Source organism: Urocampus carinirostris, chromosome 14 (assembly GCF_059441175.1).
Source record: "Urocampus carinirostris isolate Australia breed hairy pipefish chromosome 14, RoL_Ucar_1.0, whole genome shotgun sequence".
Taxonomy (NCBI): Eukaryota; Metazoa; Chordata; class Actinopteri; order Syngnathiformes; family Syngnathidae; genus Urocampus; species Urocampus carinirostris.
Genome location: NC_142362.1, coordinates 34,273,893 through 34,295,711, shown reverse-complemented (window position 1 = coordinate 34,295,711; position 21,819 = coordinate 34,273,893). Strand labels below are relative to the sequence as shown.

The 21,819-nt window shown below is 41.2% G+C and overlaps 1 protein-coding gene across 1 annotated transcript; it reads left to right on the top strand.

Annotated features, from left to right (window-relative positions):
* The first annotated feature begins 709 nt into the window (after positions 1–709).
* On the top strand, positions 710–19,985 carry glb1l (galactosidase, beta 1-like). The gene is made up of 16 exons (XM_088353539.1): positions 710–939; positions 1,997–2,166; positions 2,242–2,392; positions 2,462–2,522; positions 6,761–6,855; positions 6,928–7,108; positions 7,188–7,246; positions 8,813–8,934; positions 9,031–9,071; positions 15,085–15,203; positions 15,319–15,393; positions 18,061–18,147; positions 18,229–18,339; positions 18,423–18,554; positions 19,285–19,503; positions 19,582–19,985. The coding sequence occupies exons 1-16, from the start codon at positions 880–882 to the stop codon at positions 19,780–19,782; spliced, it is 1,884 nt and encodes a 627-aa protein (XP_088209665.1). The 5' UTR covers positions 710–879; the 3' UTR covers positions 19,783–19,985.
* The last annotated feature ends 1,834 nt before the right edge of the window (positions 19,986–21,819 follow it).

The following is a 21,819-nucleotide window of genomic DNA, read 5'->3' as shown; positions in this document are numbered from 1 at the left end:
ATTCCAAAAACATGCATTTCAGGTGAATTGGCCGGTCCAAATTGTCCCTAGATGTGAATGAGCGAGTGAGTTGTCTGTCCCCGTGTGCCCTGCGATTGGCTGGCAACCAGTTCAGGGTGTCCCCTGCCCACTGCCCGGAGATGGCTGGGATGGGCTCCAGCCCCCCCGCGACCCTAATGAGGATAAGCGGTACGGCTAATGAGATGAGAATTATATATATATATATATATATATATGGTGTACGATTATTTTGTATTTTGTACGACAGTTTGTACGGGCATGGAGCCGTGGAGGTTGACAGGTATGGAGCATTTGTGCTGAGGGCACCCAAATGGCTAGCAACGGCCCTGGGGTCGCGTTAGCTCTGGAGCCCATCGCAGCTATTTTCGGCAGCGGATACCATGAACTGGTTGCCAGCCAATCGCAGGGCACACAATGACAGAATTCTGATTTGCTCATTTACACTTAGGGACAATTTGGAGTCACTAATTCAGCTGCTATGCAGATTTGTGGAACGTGGAAGAAAACCGTAGTGCCCAGGAGCATGGGGAGAACATGCAAACTCTGCACACGAAGGATGGTAGCTGGATTTGAACCACACAGCTGCCGTACTGAGCCCGATCAAGCTTATTCATTCTTCTTCAATCGCTCAACTGTGTCACATCCAACATGGCAACAATATGACGTATAACTTACAAGAGAAAGTGGTATCACGTTTGCAGCTACAATGCATCACATGATTACGGCCCATCTCCGCTAAGTATCAACAAAGTAGAACGTTCGTGGTTTTGAAGTACCAATTTGAAAGCTTATTAACAGCACGGTAATGTTTAACAAACTGAAAAACGGCATGTTTTGACGACTGCTGTCGGATCAAAAATGAACGCAAAGATCTTGTTCTTCATCGCTGCGAGCAGTTTGAGTTCTTGTGTCAATGGGGTAAGAGCAAAATTCTTACACATTTCTTTAATTAGCACAAATGTTTATTTGCTTACTTGCTAATTTGCGTATATTTGGTTGTTTCAAAACGATTTGTTTGCATATTTAATTTGATGGCTGAAAAGTGTTAATTACTCCTACTCTGAGTTTCCTGCACTGATTCATTACTTTTCGAGAGGGGGAGTCTTAAACCCATTTTTAACGGATACACCCATCAATTTTTTGGGAGCTGGAGCATGTCCCTCCAGTCAAAACATTTATAGAAAATACAATGCCTAGCAAGATGATTGCCCCCTAAGAACTGTTGGTCATATTGCCACATTTCAGGCTTCAAGCTAAAAAACTGAAAATATTTGAAAAGAATTGACAACATGAAAACAACATTCCCACTTTCAAACATGGTGGCAGCATCATGCTCAGGGGTGGCTTTTCTTCAGCAGGGACTGGGAAGATCATTAAAGTTGATGGTAAGATGGATGAGGGCAAAAAGAGGGCGATTCTGGCAGAAAATCTGTTGGAGTCTGGAAGAGCCTCAGAATGAAGCGCAGGTTTACCTTCCAACAGGACAACAACGCTAAACATAAAGCAAAATCTACCACGGAATGGTTCAAAACTGCTTTAATAAAGGTGTTGGAATGGCCAAACTAAATTCCTTTAGTGCATTTGTGGAAATATCTAAAACATGCTGTGCACAAATGATCACCATCAAGCCTTAAGAAATTTGAGCTGTCGTGTAAGAAAGAATAGGCAACAATTTCTGTTTCAAGATGCGCATACCTAAAAATACTTGTGTCTTGTTAAAACTCAGAGAGTACCAACATTTTTCAACCCACTTTTAAATGTTGTATTTGTTAGCACAATAGAAAATGTTGAATAAATCTGGTTTCTTTTCATGATTAGGTCTCACATGCTTTTGATTCGTAGACAATATTTCAGTTTTTTTTTTTTTTACCTATGAGTTTTAAGCCTTAATTACGGCAATATGTCAATAAGTTCATTGGGGAGGTCAATACTTTTGCAAGATATTGTAAACTATAAAAATGCTATTTGTTTGCAGATAAGGCCTGAGAGATCATTCAAAATAGACTATAAAAACAACTGTTTCCTGAAAGATGGCCAGCCCTTCCAGTACGTCTCCGGCAGCATTCACTACTCCCGAATCCCACGTTACTACTGGAAGGATCGTCTCCTCAAGATGTACATGGCCGGACTGGACACCATTCAAATGTAAACGTCACAGTTTAGGTGTCAAATACCGTATTTGAGACAATCAGATGTCTTTTATCTCAATTGCACGGGCAGATACGTCCCTTGGAACTTCCATGAAACAGTGGAGGGCGTCCACAACTTCAGCGGGGACCGGGACTTGGAACGTTTCTTGGATCTGGCCAATCAAACGGGTCTTCTGGTGATCCTGCGCCCTGGCCCGTACATCTGTGCCGAATGGGAGATGGTAACGATCGCTTTTTGGATTGTAAAATTCATAGAAATTCAAATTCATCATTTGGTTTTTTTGGTCCAGGGTGGATTGCCAGCATGGTTACTTCAAAGAAACAACATCAGACTACGTTCGGCCGATACAGGTTCTTAATATGAGGGGATTTTTTTTTCTTTTCTCATTTATACAGTGCCTTGCAAAAGTATTGCCACCCCTAAGAACTTTTTTGACATATTACCATATTTCAGGCTTCAAACTTAAAGATAAAATCACTAAATATCTGCTAAAAATCAAAAACATGTGTGACACAATTGTGGAGTGGAACCAAATAATATCAACATTTCATATTACATTTACAACGATAATGTAGATGTTGCAAAAACATGGCCCCCTTTCAGTTAATACTTTGATATCTTATCATTTGAACACAGAATTTTTCAGATCTTTCATCAAATGCTCTATAGGATTGAGGGCTGGACTTTGGGTTGTCCATTCTGACACTTTTATGTTGTTTGTTTTAGATTTTGCTTCATGTTGCGGGTCACTGTCTCATTGGAAGGTGAACTTGTCTCTTGCAGACGAAATGAAATTTTCTGCCAGAATCACCTTGTGATTGGCTACATCCTTATTCCTATCAACTCTTGACGATCTTCCCAGTCCATGCTGAAAAAAAGCAACGCTGCCACCACCGTGTTTGACAGTGGAGACAGTGTTTTCAGGGTGACATGCAGCGTTTTAGACCAATTCTAACACTTTGTGGTTAGCTCAATTTTGTTCTCATCAGATCAGAGCACCTTGCTCCACATGCTAATGTGTCTCCCATGTGGCTTCTTGCAAACGCTAAACAGGCTTTTTTATGGCATTCCTTCAGAAAGGGCTTTCTTCTTGCCAATCTTACACAACTTTATCCCAGATCTGCCTTGTGTGTTCTTTTTTCTGCAAGTTGCATTTAAACTAAGACGTAATGGCACACAGGTGCATTCTGTTTGTCATTGTTAGTCATTTAGCTCGGCATTGGATAATTACAAAGTCTTTAGGGTTTTTTAGAGTCAGTTGGCTGAGCTGAAACGACAGGGGGGCAATATTTTTTGCAACACCTTCTTTTCAGTTTTTTGTTGTAGATCAAATATAAAATCATTAGATTAAAATCAAATCTGATTTCATAATACCACTTACGAGGATTGTCATTGCCTTAAAGTACTTCCTTATTTTATTTGCCTATTTCCTTTCATAATAGCCCTGATTGTTTATTCGTTACACCCATGCAACTAAGCAAGGGTAGCGATTCGTGTGCCTTCTTCATAATTTCTTGATAATAGCAAACTTTGTTTCCCTTGTTAATGTTTTTTTCTTCTCCCTGTAGTATTTGGACCTTTAGCAAATACAGTACAAAGAAGACTAAAATACAGAATAATTACAAAAAACTCATTACAAAGCACTTTACATTAGGGTGGTCCTTAATGGGGGTCGAAATTTTTTTGGGGGAAATATTGGGCTCTGACCCCCCGCATATGTTCTTATATCGATAAAAACACACTGTGTGCAATTTTGAACAATTTGGATAATATTTAGAGGTAGCTCAACGACTTTGAAATTTCCCAAAATGGTAAAATTTTGGCAATTTTCGAGAAAAAACGGAAATCTTAACCCTATGTGTACGGCGTTTTAGAACATCCAATTTCAGTCCATTGCTTATAATTGTAACACAAGAAAAGTTACTAGTAAATATAACAATATTGTATTTATTTTTACCTCAACAGCCACCACCCTTTCGAGGTTTCATTCACTGTGCGTGATCGGCATTTCCAAATAACATCCAAATTTGGGCGTCAATAAAATGAACTAAATTTGCAACTTCACCAACACAGATCATGTGCATTATGCAAAACAGTGTGAAAACAAATCTTACAGTTTGATGTGCATACAGTACAAAAACAATATGATAAGTGAAAATAGAAACAAGCCAACACCAAACAGTCTACCGAGTAATAGTCGAATAATAATTTCCAAATCACCAGTTCAGAGTTCACATAAAACAGGCCGATTGTCTTTGGAAAAACAATGCGTTTGCTCTCAGTTCAGCAATTACCTCAACGAATCATTAAGTTTATCATTGTAACATAGCCTATCATCAAATGTTGTGTATGTTCACAAAGTGTTCATTTCTGTACCACGATGGTCTGTTTTTGAGTATTCGGGAACCTTTTGCGATGTTCTGCAACCACCAGTAACAGGTACTGTAATTGTTCTTCATTGTGGGTGAGACGACCATTGAAGTTTTGAATCAGTGCGACGCCTCGCTCTGCGTGGTCATTGATGACAGACAATGCTTTCACCTTGTCACATGCCTCTCTATAATCAATGCGGCCATTCCATGTGGTCGGTTCTGCATCCAAGAAGCTGGTGGAGATCTCGAGAAGCTGCAGCAGCTTGATGGTATTAGTGGTTGCAAAATCTGCTAGTTTCTTGTCATTGACGCACTTCAGATCCACCTGGCCTTTAACTTCTGGTTCTTCCGCTCCTGGGGTTGACTTCATGGCACTCGAGATGTCAGTTTTCGTTTCATGCGATACGTCGGGATCAAAAAGGGACAAGCCAACAAGGACTTCAGAAAGATACCAGTGATGAGTTGCAAACTTTTTGCTTGTCGCTTGAGAGATGGCTTTGTTGATGTTCCCATAGTTCACCAGGTCCTTTAGAAAAGCGAGATCATGGCGAGGAGCACTGGCTGCCACATTACACAGGAACCAAGCCTTAACATATATCCTAGCATAGAAAAGACACACGTCACGAAGACCTTTTTCCTCACGGGCAGTCAGTCGGAACTGGTGTCGAAACATCCACACCTTGAATGAATATATCACCATGGCCATCCATCTCGCCTGATGCATCGCCCCTGGTGCCATAAACTTCACTTCTCGCTCAGGTATGCCTCCGAGATAGACAAGGACAAGCTCGAGCAACTCCCGGTAGTCGTCTCTTGGTTGGTTCGCTTGAAGGGTTTCAGAAATGAAACCGTTGAGGCTGTCTCTAACATCTGCGATGTTCTGTCTGGTGTACTCATCACTGTTTGCATTCTGAAAGTCACTGGAGTCGATGAAGCTCCATTGCGTTTTAAATTGCTTGAAGATTTGGATTTCTGGACTAGAAGACGATCCCATGCACATCCAAAATGCACAACCTGCAATAAGCTCCATGACATGGTGACGGCATCCCAAGTGCATCAGGTCACGGCCAAGCATCTGCTCCAAAAGCACGCAAGCTCCGGATTGGCGACCGGTGTTGGAACTGGTTGTGTCAAAGCACATACCCTTCACCTGATCAGATATACCCCACTGATTTAAGGTGTCTGTCACAGCACGAGCCTGTTCCTGTCCCGTGCCAGATCCAAGTTTCGGTACAGCCAAGAGTTGTGAAATTCCAGGTCCAGACACTAAAACTGGTAGCCGATCCACCTTCTCGGAGCCAGTCAAATCACGAAGAAGTTTACCATCCCAGTGAACAACCAGTTGAGCTTTTGGATCAAAGGCATGCTTAATAGCTGTGGCCTGTGTTTTTCTGTGTTCATGCCGCTGTCGCCGAATTGAGCTTCGATTTAAAGAGAATTCTGAGAGATCATGTCCCAAACTCTTTGCTGTCTCACTGACAAGAAGCATTGCTTTCCTATCGGAAATACCGGTTCGATCCAGACTAGACGACAGCTCTGGGGAGATGATTTGCTTTCTGCCTCTTTTAGATTGGTTGGTATCGGAAGTTGAGCTACTGCAGGCAACGCTGTCTGGAGAAAAGTTGCCAGACTCCTCCTCATCCGAAGTTTCACTGCTGCCCTCCAATGTCACTGATTGACTCATCGCCTCAATTTCTTGATCGGATCTACGCTTTCTGGTTTCCTCTTTACACTAGGTCTGATATAATGTGCGAAAAATCCTTATTTTTCATACCAAAATTTCAGAGGCCTTGAGCGACCTCTAAATATCCTTTGATTTTGATGAAACTTTGCCTAATTACGTTTTGTATATATTGGAACATATTCAAGGGGTCAGAGCATGAAATTTTAAAAGTCGAAAAATAAGGACCACCCTACTTTACATTCTGAACTGTATCACGGGAGAGAAAAGCATTATAAAAGGTAGTTCAAACTATAACATATCGGCATTTTCATGATGTCGTGACACAAAAGAACAGCAGACCAGCATTTCATTTACGCGCACGAACACCACGATGTTCAATGTTTTATGGCATGAAAATTGAATGTTGTTTATTTAGTATAGTGGGCAAAATGCTGTAAAGAGGGGGCGGAAAAAACATCTCAAACCACACCGTAAATAAAAACGTAAGCTGGGGTCTGTTTATCCGGGGGCTTATTGAATTTTTGTTCTCCAGTTTATTTGCAGGCGGTCTCCAACTGGTTTGCTGTTCTCCTCCCAAAAGTGACGCCCTGGTTGTATGCTTATGGAGGAAATATAATTAGCGTCCAGGTAACTGCAGCAGTGTCATTTTGAAGTAAAACGAATGCTTTAATCTGTTTGTTTTGTTGCTTTCACTGTCAGGTTGAGAACGAGTATGGAAGCTACTACGCTTGTGATTACAACTACCTGCGTCATCTCCGGACTCTACTGCAGGTTTTTCTGGGCAAGGACACTGTCATCTTCACCACCGATGGCAACACGGACAAAGAAATGAGATGTGGAACCTTGGAGGGATTATACGCCACAGTGGACTTTGGCACAGGTTGATGTTTGTAGGAAATTGTCAATAAGTTAAGACAATTTCAGTCTCAATTCCTGCTGTTTTTTTTGTTTTTTTTTAGGTGACAACATAACCGAAGCTTTCAACAGACAAAGACGGTTTGAACCACGAGGTCCTTTGGTTAGTTGTAATTGACAAGTTACATTTGCAGTATGTGTTGGTGGGTGATATGGCCCATGGCATAGCAGGGCTGGGGATGTTCCCAACACCACCTCGTCACAGGGAGTTCAAGAGGGAAAGAAAATCTAAAGCAGATCCAGGAGGAATTCAAGACTGCAGGGGAGAAAGGAACAACAAACAGAGCGGCTGGTTTGAGGCAGCATGGGGCCTCGACCAGGTGGGAGCGTCCTATGCACTGTATAATCACCTGTTAGGATCTGTGGCAAGCTGAACCACAACGAATCAGCTTCCCTGTCCTGGCGTTGTATGTCTCCTTACGTAGCCCAGCTAGCCTCTTCATCCAGGGGAAAGCTGAGACCCCAAACTGCTCACTGTGTTCGGGAAAATGAATTCTGGAACGCATTCTGAGCACCTTCCCAAAAGCTCTCGGCCAGGGGAGATCCACCTGGCCACACAACCAGGTGCTGAAGCCGATTGCAGAAGCCATCAGCAAAGGCATTTGCAGCTCCAGCCGAGTGCGAAACACCAACTGGTTACCTACTTTTGTCAGAGAAGGAACCCAGTCAAGACTGAGGTACAAGAGGGGACCAGCAGGCTTTTGGCAATGGCGCAGGACTGCCAGCTCTCTTTAGATCTGGAGAAATGGCTGCACGTTGTCAGCACCACCCTGAGTCCGCATATCCTACTGGTCACAGAGAGCACCAAAAATATAGTGCTGATGGTTTTAACAGTGTCATCGGAAGACCGCTTGGGAGAAGCCTACGAAGAAAAGATCTCATCTCATTAGCCGTACCGCTTATCCTCATTAGGGTCGCGGGGGGGCTGGAGCCCATCCCAGCCATCTTCGGGCAGTGGGCAGGGGACACCCTGAACTGGTTGCCAGCCAATCGCAGGGCACACGGGGACAGACGACTCTTTCGCTCATTCACACCTAGGGACAATTTGGACCGGCCAATTCACCTGAAATGCATGTTTTTGGAATGTGGGAGGAAACCGGAGTGCCCGGAGGAAACCCACGCAAGCACGGGGAGAACAAACAAACTCCGCACAGAAAGTCTGGAGGTGGATTTGAACCCACGACAGGTTCCCATGACATGAACTGTGCCGCACAAGCGCTAACCACTGCGCCGCCGTGCTGCCCTACGAAGAAAAGATGACCAAATGCAAACTGTTGGTCATTGACTGTCGGCAGCAGGGCCGGAAGGCAAGATGTATGCGCATTGAAGTTTGCAGCTGAGGATTTGTGGGGCTTTTGCTCCACAAAGCTTTAAGTGCCCTGGCCATAACGGGAACAACAAAGTAGCATAGCCATCAAGAACACCACCAAGGCAGCTGAATAAGCTTTGAGATGGCTCTGGACCTGGAGAGGAGAACTATGTAGACAGGCAAATGCCTGAACACAAGCCGCAGGGTTTATCGCCCACGGCTGGGTCACCTGGGTGAGGGTGTATAACGTTGTCAAACCCGAAACACCCTGTGACCCCTGGAAACATTACTGATTATATGTTCAGGTAGATGCATTGAGAATGAGTGATTTTACTAAATTGTAATGTGTTTTTGGTCCAGGTTAACTCCGAGTATTACACTGGCTGGCTGGATCACTGGGGAGATGAGCATGCCATGGTTGGTACTCAGAAGGTCAGCACAGGGTTAGCGGAGATGCTGAGCATGGGCGCTAGCGTCAACATGTACGTCCTTAAAGACATTTGATGCTTTTTACCTCATTTAAACCTTAAGTTTGTTTTTCCTCACGTTGGGTTTATCTACTTCCCTCTCTCTCTCAGGTATATGTTTGAAGGAGGGACCAACTTTGGCTACTGGAACGGTGCAGTTTGAATTCACTCTGTTTCATTATAGGATGTACTCAATTATGGGGCTGCAAATAACGATTATTTCAAAAATCGATGAACCGGTGGATATATATATATTTATACATATATATATATATTTATATATATATATATATATATATATATATATATATATATATATATATATATATATATATATATATATATATATATATATATATTTTTTTTTATTTATTTATTTTTTTTTTTAATCAATGTATTTATTTAAAAAAACACATTTTGAATTTCTTCCTCTTCATTTAAATATTGACGTTTTGGGACAGATAGTATAATAGTGCGCAACAGAATTTTTCTTAATATAAAACATTACAAAATCCAAGTGTTTATCACACACGTTAACAATAAACAAAAATACATTCAAATCTATGCTATACACCTGCAAATATGTAAGATACAATTTTCCTACAACCTGTTTCAAAGGTCATATTACATTTGACGTAGTATTCAAAACAAAAATGAAGAAAGGGCAAAAAATTACATTTTATGTGTAGATAAAAATGTATACCCCAAAAAAATCAAAAATGTATCTAAAAACGTATATTCAAAATATTGTCAACGAACTTGTTTTCTGGGTTAAATGTTTGAATATGATAAACATTCCTTATTGTTCAAATTATGTATAATATGCTTAAGAACCCTGAGTTCAACATGTAAACTATTTTTCTTTTTACTTTATCAACAGAGTTATTACGGGTGCTTGAAATCCTTAAAAATGCTTGAATTTTAATGTGTTCTCGAGGATTAAAAATGAGTTGAATTTTGGGTAAAGTCCTTGTAGATGGTTAAAATTGTTGCCATGATTCTAAACAAGTCTGGTGATGCAGCTCTCGGTTGGCTACGCTTTGCCGTTGCATTTCTTCCCTTCTGGTTATCGGTAGCCGGCATTAGTTTGTATGGCAGTGTCCTATAAAGCGTCATCGTACCTTACGGGTCGCGCTTAAGAGGACAGGAGCATGCGACACGTAAACAGCGGACTATTTATTGTGTATTGATGCAAGGATTACGTCTCAATTATGGAGATTTATTATGTACGATGCGAAAATGAACGTCAAGTCATATTTATTCGTATAGCCCTTAATCACGAGAGTCTCAAAGGGCTGCGCGGACCACAGACTATTGTTACACTATCCCCTGATCTAAAACCTACATGAGGGCAAGGAAAAACTCAAAAACCTTGAGAAGGGACCGCACATGAGGTAATCCCCCTTCCAGGATGACCAGGCTGCAATGAATGTTGCAAGTACAAATGGTACAGAGATATTGTCAACAAAAATATAGGTTATTCATATGCTAAAGAGTAGAAGTGTGTTTTAAGCTTAGATTTAAACATTTCCACTGAGTTTGCAGATCGAATCTCAAGGGTAAGAGCATTCCACAGCACTGGGGCCCAAATGGAGAACGCTCTCAAACCTGCGGTTCTCTTTTTGGCTCTTGGGATCATTAGTAGACCAGCATTTAAAGAGCGAAGGCTTCGGAACGGAACGTAAGGGGAAATTAAATCTGAAAGATGAGAGAGAAAGTCCATGCATGATCTGCAGGCTCTTCGGGAGACCGGAGAGTAGTGCATTACAGTAATCGAGACAGGAGGTAACAAACTCATCTCATCTCATCACATCAGCCGTACCGCTTATCCTCATTAGGGTCGCGGGGGGGGCTGGAGCCCATCCCAGCCATCTTCGGGCAGTGGGCAGGGGACACCCTGAACTGGTTGCCAGCCAATCGCAGGGCACACGGGGACAGACAACTCATTCGCTCATTCACACCTAGGGACAATTTGGACCGGCCAATTCACCTGAAATGCATGTTTTTGGAATGTGGGAGGAAACCGGAGTGCCCGGAGGAAACCCACGCAAGCACGGGGAGAACATACAAACTCCGCACAGAAAGTCTGGAGCTGGATTTGAACCCACGACAGGTTCCCGTGACATGAACTGTGCCGCACAAGCGCTAACCACTGCGCCGCCGTGCTGCCGGTAACAAACTCATGAATTGTAATCTCCGCATCGGACTGAGGCAGCATACCTCGCAATGTTGCAAAGATGGAAAATAGCTGTTCTTGTAGTGTTTCCCAGTGGTCAAATGTAATGGGAAGAACTTCCTGCAACTGAAAATGTAATCTACACATTTTTGCATTTTTACCCAACACCTATATTTGGAGAGATTTGTCTCAAAAATATTGTAAGTATTGTTCTGATCCTCAAATATATTCGTGATTTACTCAAGATCTCCAAATTATGTCTTGATAAATGCACGCACGAGATTGAAAGTCCTTAAAAAGTGCTTGAATTGATTTAAAACAAATTTGTCTGTTGAAGGAGGTTTAAAATTCAGCAGCTGCACAGCAGTTTCATTACATTGTATTCAACTCATTCAATGCCAGACTGTTCTCTCAAGTGGGAAGAGGTTCCAGCCAATTTTTGTCATGTTGACTCATTTTTGAAGGCCTAAAAAATTTGGTTCTTTAGCCATATAAGAATAGGGGCTATCAAAAGAAAACTTCAACCTTCATATTTCATTAGAAATAAAATCATTTTGTAGTTTTTACCATTGTTTAGTAACTCTTTTCCAAGAAAACTTCAAAGAAAAACTGTTTTTTGTTAAAAGATGCTTTTCAAGCAAAACGTTCACTTTGGTGCTTTTATTTTGCAGTTGCGATACTTCCAATGTTTACACAATGCTTTCCATAGACAGAATAGCATTTTGCTCACAAAATTATATTTTATTACAAGAACACTGAACTGATGCATGAACTATGCAAGAACTTTTCAGCACCCAATGTTTCCAGTGAGTGTTCACACAATAGTTTAGCGAGTTTATTTAGTCAATAAATGATTTTCAACAAACAATCGCTTGACCAATTAAATTGAAGAGGCAAGTTTAGCGTTTTCAACCCGTCTCGCTTTTTTGGCCCTTCATATACGTTTTTAGATATGTTTATCAGGAACACAACTAAAAACCTTTTAGTTCCTCTGAAAAGCTCTTGTTGGTGATAGGAATGGGTGGAGAGGTGTTGTAAAAGGATAGTGGGATGTTTAGAAGCGTTCTAAGGGATGGGCAGGGCACTTGTATGATGCGGCAGGGGTCAACCAGTGAAAGCTGTCGGGCTCTGCTGTTGAACAGAAGAGTGTGTTGTGTCACCCTGACCCGAGTGACATCTGGAGGGACGAAAGCATGACCAACTTGGGTGCCGAGGTGCTTAACTTGTTTGGGTTTTTGGGCACTTGGCCATGGTCCAAAACATTTTGTTTGTGTTTTCTGCTACTTTTTCCCTTTTTTAATTTTCTTTGTTTTTGTATGTGTTCGTCTTCCTGTCGTTCACCCCTCTCGGGGGATATGACCTGGGTAGTTACTCTGAAGGATTGGCTACGCAGCAATTTCAAAATGATTTTCTTTCTCTGTTTTTGAAAGTTCAACATATGTATATGAAGCCACACACACACGCTTGCATTCAAGGAATTTTCTTTACTAATCATCTACAGAAGAAACTTGGATGGAACACAAAACAAAAATAAGAATAAGATCTTGGCTGGCACCGTTAAACTAGAGAAACAACATGATTGGCTTAATTTTTACCGTAAGTAAAACTTGGGTAACAGGGTGTTTATTGTAATCTGAACTAATTTTCCTTAAACACACCAATCGATACCTGTAACCAGTAGATGAACTTTGGTTTCATTGTGATAATGTTGGAAACCAGTCCAGAGATTCCGGGCGGCAAAGCCGCAGTGCGGAATCCTCATGTCTGGCGACCCGGTTGGGACCAGAATCACTGGACTCGTTGAAGCTGTGGTTGGCTGCTGGCAAGTTAGACATTTGAGGTTGCTGGTAGAATCCATCTTCCTCAACTGCTTTCTGGAGCAGAACTTGACCGCTGGCCGGATGCGAACTGTTGGTCTCGTGCTAGCTCACAGGACTGCCTGGCCCAATGGCCGAATCAGAACGCTTTCTTGCTGCTGGCTGACTGAACAGAACTAACTGCAGGGTGTTGAGCAGTCGCTCTCACATGCTCTTGCCAGCCTCCTGCGGGGGTTTGCAATCCCTGAATGTCCTTGGTTTCAAAAACAAGAGATTTTTGACACCTTTGACATTCTAACACCTTGATATGTTTTTGGTGAACTATTCCATTGTAGCTTTTGCTTTGTTTTGGATCATTGTCTTGTTGGAAGACAAATTTCCGTCCTGGTCTCAGGTCTTCTGCGGAGTCCATCAGGTTTTCTTCCAGAATGGTCCTGAATTTGGCTCCATCCATCTTCCCATCAATTTTAACCATCTTCCCTGTCCCTGCTGAAGAAAAGCAGGCCCAAACCATGATGCTGCCACCACCATGTTTGACTGTGGGGATGGTGTGTTGAGGGTGATGAGCTGTGCTGCTTTTACGCCAAACATAACATCTTGCATTGTTGCCAAAAATTTGACCAGAGCACCTTCTTCCATATGTTTGGTGTGTCTCCCAGGTGGCTTGTCGTAAACTTTAAATGCCACTTTTTATGGATATCTTTAAGAAATGGCTTCGTTCTTGCCACTCTTCCATAAAGGCCAGATTTGCGCAGTATACGACCGATTGTTGTCCCATGGACAGATTCTCCCACCTCAGCTGTAGACCTCTACACCCAGAGTGATCATGGGCCTCTTGGCTGCATCTCTGATCAGTTTTCTCCTTGTATGAGCCTAAAATTTAGGGGGACGGCCCGATCTTGGTAGATTTGCATTGGTCTGATAATCCTTCCATTTCAATAATATTGCTTGCACAGTGCTCCTTGGGATGTTTGAAGCTTGGGAAATATTTAGTATCAGTATCCAGCTTTAAAACTTCTCCACAACAGTATCTCTGACGTGCCTGGTATGTTCCTCGTTCTTTATGGTGCTCTCTGTGCTTTAAACAGACCTCTGAGACTATCACAGTGCAGGTACATTCATACAGAGAGTTGATTACACACAGATGGATTCCATTTATCATTGTTAGTTATTTGGATCAACATTGAATCATTCAGAGATCCTCAGTGAACTTCTGGACAGAGTTTGCTGCACTGAAAGTAAAGGGGCTGAATAATTTTGCACACCCACTTTTTCATTTTTTTATTCATTAAATTTGTTTTAAAATATCCAATAAAGTGTGTTTCACTTCATGATTGTGTCCCACTTATTGTTGATGCCTTACAAGAAATTACAGTTTTATATCTTGATGTTTGAAGTCTGAAATGTGGCAAAAGGTCACAAAGTTCAAGGGGGCAAAATAGTTTCGCAAGCCACTGTATTTACCTTACAATGTCACTGCACAAAACGTCATCCCTTTTTGCCCTGACGATAAAGAGGAGACTTTGTCATCTTTTTAAAAAGAAGACGGGTGCTTGAAATCCTTAAAAATGCTTGAATTTTAATGTGTTCTCAAGAATTAAAAAGGGCTTGAATTTTCGGTAAACTCCTTGTAGATGCTTAAAATGGTTGCCATGATTCTAAACAAGTCTTCTTAAAAAGCTTGAATGTTAACTGTCTGTACTTACCCATATATTAGCTATTTTGAGTACAGTCTTTCACTGCATCCACAACTGCCATGCGAGGCCACCCACTCACTTCAATTGTGGAATACAGGAAGTAAGACTAGGAAGTGGAGGCTCCCTCGCTTTGAGGACAAAAATTGATCAAAGTACCTCCGATCATCTGATAGTGGTTTATCATACTGAAGCATTCCCAGAGGCTTCAAACTTAGTGATAAACTATGCAAAAACACTTTATAATATTTTAAAAGAATAAAAAATATATATAGTATATATATTTACGTTTTGGCACTCAGACAATGCTTTTGAAAATGTATTTATACGTCATGGCACTGAATATGTAAAACAAAAATCTTTTAGATGCCAATATTTCAAACTCATTATGCAACTGGAACGGAAAGTAACATACGGTGTGACAAAACGTATCGGATATTTAAAATCACGTTGTGCTTTGTTTGATTTTTAAACTAAGGTGCTGACCACGACACCAGGTTCCGCCCAGTGGTGACAAGTTACGACTATGATGCCCCATTAACTGAAGCGGGAGACCCAACGGAGAAGCTGTTTGCCATCCGAGACGTCATTAAAGCGGTACAAAGCTCTTTCATGGATACATTGACAAACTATTTACTCGACACCCCTATATTTTTTGTGAAGAAGGTAGTTTAGTCATGAAACTTTGTTATTCCTTTAATTTTCTCTGCAGTTCAAGTCCGTCCCCCTTGGACCGATGCCTCCCGCTACTCCCAAATTTGCTTATGGCTTTGTAAAGCTAAATAAGGTATGATCCATGTCATCTAATAATTATTACACTGTTATTATGGTTGGGCTAACAAGGCTAATGCTGAAGCTCGTTGAGGACCAAGTGCTGCATTTAAATTTGATAGAACTGGACAATCTTGATCAATTTCAATGCACTTACTTGGTACATTTGTCTCTTTTGCCTTTGTAAGATTTTAGGGCCATTAAAATTATTTTGGACTTTGATCACATGGCAAAAAGTAATAATCACCCACGAAAAACTCTTTAGGCAAAGGCCAATACAAGACTCCACCCATAATATAGCAAATGGGTCTCAAGTATGCAGCCTGAGGGCTGAATCAGATTGAATCCAGCCCGCGCAAGCTGTAGTTTTCAATATGTCCACTTGATGTCGCCAAAACCAGGCGTCCCTCCCAAATACACTGTAATAATAATAATAATAATAATTATAACACCATGTACTGAAAAGCTCCTTTCAGGACACCCAGGTTTGCTGTACAAATAGTAACAAACAACAATAAAACCAGCTAGCAATTAATATCAAATAAAAACACAGTAGATCTGAGAGTGCCGGTCTTCTGGTGATCCCAAGAGCAAAGAAGTGTTCTGCTGGTTCGAGAGGGTTCTCCATCCAGTCACCGGTGCTGTGGAATGCTCTTCCCCCTGAGATCCGATCTGGAACCTCAGTGGAAATGTTTAAATCTAAACTTAAAACTCACTTCTACTCCATAGCATATGAATAACCTACTCTTCTCGTCGGCTGAAAAATAGTCTGTGTAATAATCTGTGAAGCCCTTTGAGACTCTTCATGATTTAGGGTTGTACAAATAAAAATGACTTGACTTGACTAGAGTAATATGTTCCGGTCCGAAGCTTTCGTTCTGAGAGCGCCGGTCTTCTGGTGATCCCAAGAGCCAAGAAGTGTTCCACTGGTTCGAGAGTGTTCTCTATCCGGGCACCGGTGCTGTGGAATGCTCTTCCCCCTGAGATCCGATCTGCAACCTCAGTGGAAATGTTTAAATCTAAACTTAAAACTCACTTCTACTCCATAGCATATGAATAACCTACTCTTCTCGTCGGCTGAAAAATAGTCTGTGTAATAATCTGTGAAGCCCTTTGAGACTCTTCATGATTTAGGGTTGTACAAATAAAAATGACTTGACTTGACTAGAGTAATATGTTCCGGTCCGAAGCTTTCGTTCTGAGAGCGCCGGTCTTCTGGTGATCCCAAGAGCCAAGAAGTGTTCCACTGGTTCGAGAGTGTTCTCTATCCGGGCACCGGTGCTGTGGAATGCTCTTCCCCCTGAGATCCGATCTGCAACCTCAGTGGAAATGTTTAAATCTAAGCTTAAAACACACTTCTACTCTATAGCATATGAATAACCTATACTTTTCGTGGACAATATTTCTGTATTTGTGGACCATTCATGGTCTGCCAATATGTTGGCATTTGCATGGAATGGTGTATTTGTACTGATCGCTTCCTGGCCTTATGGCTAGGAGGAAGTGTATCATGATTTGAATGATAATGGATAATGAAAAATGGACAATAAACTTATAAAAAATCCCCCCCTTTGCTGTCTGGTAATCCTGAAAGGGGGATGCCACATGTGCGGTCCATTCTCAAGGTTTCTTCATTTTTGTTGGTTCCAGATCAGGGGATGGTGTAATAATAGTCTGAAAAATAGTCAGTGTAATAACCTGTGCAGCCCTTTGAGACTCTTTGTGGTTAAGGGCTATACAAACAAAAATGACTTGACTTGACTAGAGTTAAAGGGGGCGGTATGTGAGGCAGATGATCAAGAAAAGGCTGGTCTGAAAAGGTGAGTTTTAAGTCCAGATTTAAGGAGGACAGGGTGGCAGATTTCCGGGGGTCAAGCAGCAATGAGTTCCAGATGTTCTTTCTCTCTTTCTCTTCTTCTCTATCTCTCTATTTTACCTCTTTTTATATGTCTCTTTTCTCCCTTTCTCTCTTTTTCTTTCTATCTCTCTTTCTCTTGTCCTCTGTCTGTCTCTCTCTCATTCTCTATCAATGTCTCCCTTTCTCTCCCGTTTTACTCTTTCCCTCTCTTTTTGCTCTCTTTTGCTCTTTCTGTATCTCGCTCTTTCTCTTCACGGTTTCTCTTTTTCTCTTTTCTTATTTTTATCCTTCGCCTTCTCTCTTTCTCTCTTTCAATCACTACGTTTTTTCTTTCTGTCAGTCTCTTTGCCTCTCTTTCTCTGTCTCTCGGTCTATCCTATTTCTCTTTCTCCTTTTTTTCTCTCACTTTCTCTCTTTCCCTGTCTCTCTATTTTGCTTCTTTCTCTCTTTCTCTTTATTTCTCTTTCTCTGTCCATCTTTCCTTTTCCTCTCTCTCTCTCCCCCCCTTTCTTCCTCTTTCCTTTCTTTTGGTTTAATTTTTAAGTCCAGCCCCTGTGAGATATTCTTCTACCATCTGGCCCCTGGGCTAAAATGAGTTTGACACCCCTTGTTCAGCATTTTGTCATGAAGTTAAGGTTTTTTATTTCCTTGGGTCTTAGGTTATTACAGTCCAATTTTTAAAGGGACATTGTACTTTTTTGTAAATACAATTTGCTGTCTATCGCAAACTCCAGAGCGATTTATACTGTAATTCATTTGATTAATATACAATTTCTTATTGTAGGTTTTATTGCACTTGGCTTTATGCAATATTTTCTACCTCAGGTGGGCAACATCAGCAGTGTGTTGAACACACTATCTTTGGGGCCCGTTTTATCAAAGTACCCTTTGACTTTTGAGGAACTCAAACAGGTAGTCTTAACCTTAAAACCGAAAGGTTCTACAAGTACGCTGCTCTTAAGTCTCGAAATTTAAAAGTGTATTGTGTTCCAGTTTTACGGATACGTGCTGTATGAGACCACCTTGCCCCGGGACCTCCTGGAGCCCACGCCGATTCTCTCTCTCAATGGTGTACGTGATCGTGCGTACGTGTCCGTCAATGGAGTAAGTCCTCACTCTGAGTTTAAGTGACGATTCTCAGTCAAATCAAGTTTGAATGTCGTGGTTGTTGTAAAATGTCCCTACAGGTTTTCCAGGGTCTCTTAGAGAGAGACACTGTACTGGCGATGAACATTACTGGTCAAAAAGGTGACATCATGGAAATCCTAGTGGAGAATATGGGAAGAGTTAATTTTGGTAATCATATGGATGACCACAAGGCAAGGATCCACTTCAACGCCTTTTGTTTTAACTCATTCAATGCCAGAAGTGTGTCTCAAATTGTGATTTTCAGACAACCAAGCCAATTTTAGCCAAGAAAGAAAGCTACAACCCTAATCTTTCATTAGGAAAATATGTTTTTAGCTTTTCCCATTGTTTTGTAAACAACAGTCGAACATTGCTAAGTTCCTGAAATGTACTCGTTTTCCAGGAAAACTTAAAAAAAAAAAGGCTTTCAATGCTTTCCATAAACACAACGGCACTTTGCTTGCAAAATAACATTTTATTTCAAGAACAATGAACACACAATTTTGGTCACCATGGGGATTGCGATACCTCTGGTGTGTACGAAACGTCATCCCTCCCTGACCAGACGATGACAAAAAATAATAAGCTCTGTTTACCGGCTATTACTATTTGTCCATATCTTGCGACCAAACTGCTACAATATGCCTACTTACCATATGGGGTCTCACGCGCGTGCGCCCACACACATGCACAAAGCAACACGTGGTCGCTCTGGTTCCTCGATGTCTGATCAAAACCACTCCTGCATTCTAACGGATATTTATCATACTGAATTCTTTCCCAGAGACTTGATACTTACAGATTACCGTTTCGGCACTCAGGGACAATGCTTCTGAAAAGGTATTCATATGTTACGGCATTGAACGAGTTAAGTCAAAAGAAGGTTTAAAAGTTTTCAAGGTGAAATTACATCAATTCCAGGGTCTCGTCAGTAACCTATTCCTTGGCCAAGATCTCCTAACCGACTGGAAGATCTACTCTTTGGACATTGATGGAGCAGTTGCAGCTGGGTGGCCTCACACTTTTAGCCTCCATGACAAATCAGACAAACCTTCTAGAGGACCGACATTCTACATGGGAACATTGCAGCCCTGTGGTGTAGCATGGGACACCTTCCTCAAGCTAAATGAATGGACAAAGGTGATATGGCAGTTAAAGAAAATTGTGTCAATTTGTCAAATTTGGCTATCTTGATTTTGTTGTTGTTGCACATCTCAGGGGCAAGTTTGGATCAATGGTGTAAATCTGGGGCGATACTGGCCAACTAAGGGCCCACAGCAGACCCTTTATGTTCCCGGACCCCTTCTCAGCACCGCCTTGCCGAATAACATCACTGTGTTGGAGCTGGAGGGGGCGCCAGTACATTTAAGGCTGCTTTTCATGGACCGACCTCTCCTCAGACCCCCAGCGGATGAGTAGTGACACTCGATATTGAAACGAATGCTGAAATAATTTATTGTCTTTCTCTGATTTGTACAAATGAATATTAGTGTTACAGTAAAACTTAATCAAAATGAAGTCAAAAGATTAAGATGTAAAGGTTTATAACACGAGGAAAGCATAATAAGGGTATAACGGTATAATAAAAGTACAAGAAATCCGTTTTTCAAGGAAAAAGCAAATGTTACAATCGTTGATTTTATGTCTCTGTGGATCAATAATTATGTTTTAAACTGAAAAACAACGGCAACCGGATGATGAAGGCGCTGTATCCTAGTCAGATCAGGAGGCTTCCCCTGGTACTGGTAACCATGGAAACCAGGCACTTTTCCACTACACAGTTCCAGCCTTACTCGCCTTGCCCTTTTTGGTTTTCCATTATGAAAAAGGACCTGTTTCTTATTCCCTGGCACCACCCTCCTAGGTACCTCCTCCATAGAGGTTCCATGACAAAGTGTCGGGGACTAAAACGTCACGTGGGTCACTGCCGACCACTGATTAGTCTGCGACGTCAGTCACTGCGGACCACTGATTTGTCAGAAAGGATCTTCCCAGAGACCAGCATTGTGTGTGCGCCTATTACCTTCACAAAAAAACTCTTTTTTTGAGTTATAGCTACCCATAATACTACCCCGTGGTCATTTGGTCGATGAACGAATCTAGTGGGGTCTCAACGCAACAAAATTGAAATGGTTCCAGCTTTTGGCTATTAGCAATAGGGTAAGCTAACACCTGTAGCTAATTTTAGCATGTGTGCTCATTCATGTTTAGTGTTGGGCACTTTACTTTAAAAAAGTAATTAGATAGATAGATACTTTATTCATCCCCAAAGGGAAATTCACATAGTGAATAGTTATAGTAGTTAGTTATAGTTAATAGTTAGTAATAGTTAGTTATAGTTACTCACTACTTTTACCAAAAAGTAACCGATTAAGCGACTGTAGTAACTGTAATAAAAGTAAATAGTTACCAGGGAAAGTAATTTTTTGTTACTTTAAAATAAGTTGTATGTCAAACAATTTGAAATTTTCTTTTGAGTAAGTGGAATGGAGAACTGACAGGTAGTTGTGTGTTTTAGAACATGTAATATTTATTGCATTTCAACAGCAACAGATATATCCTACACCTAAAGTTCAATATAAAGAAACAGTAAACGATATTATAAATTGACAATCAGCAGAAAACAATATAAAGAGAGTTTATTAATTAAATCTGACTCAAATGGTCTGTTGTTAAGCTGGGAAATCCGACTTTTTAGAGAACCGGCCTTTCTATCGTGCCTCACTAAAAAGAGATGGCCCGAGTGACATGGCCGCTTTCTTGTGTCCCGTTTCATCTGGCGGGACGAAAGCATGACCAACTTCGGTGCCTAACTTGTTTGGGTATTTGGGTTTGCCATGGTCCAAAAATGCTTGTGTGTGTTTTTTTTTTTGCTATTTTTTTCCCCTTTTTTAGTTTCTTTGTTATTGTGTTTGTCTTGCTATCGGTCACCCCTCTTCAGGGATACGACCAAGGTAGATAGATAGATAACCCCCGTTACTGAAAAAAATAACGTCGTTATGTAACGCCGTTATTCCCAATACTGTTCATGGTGAACCATTCATAAACCTCACAGCTAAGTATTTCTTTTTAGGTCTTAAAGTCCCTCCTTGAAATGTTGCCAGATATTTTAAGTGCGTATGTGTTGCGTTGCAGTTTTTACGATTTTCCTTGGCCATTAGCAGATTACTGGCTCCTTGTCCTTGATCTTACATATAAAATAAGTCATTTAAAATCTGTCTCATTAAAAAAAAGTTTGTGATGGGTCATTATAGGATAACATTTGCTTGTGTAAAGTTAGAGTATAGCAGGGTTCTTAAACCTTGAGCACACTTCTTTGGTCAAATATGGCGGCACACTGTCTGTTGAAAATGTTTTAAAAATCATTTTTTAATGCTTTAATTACAAGGTCACTAAAATTAGATTAAAATTTCTTCATTTCATTTTGGTTCAATATTTCGGTTTTAGGGATTGTAC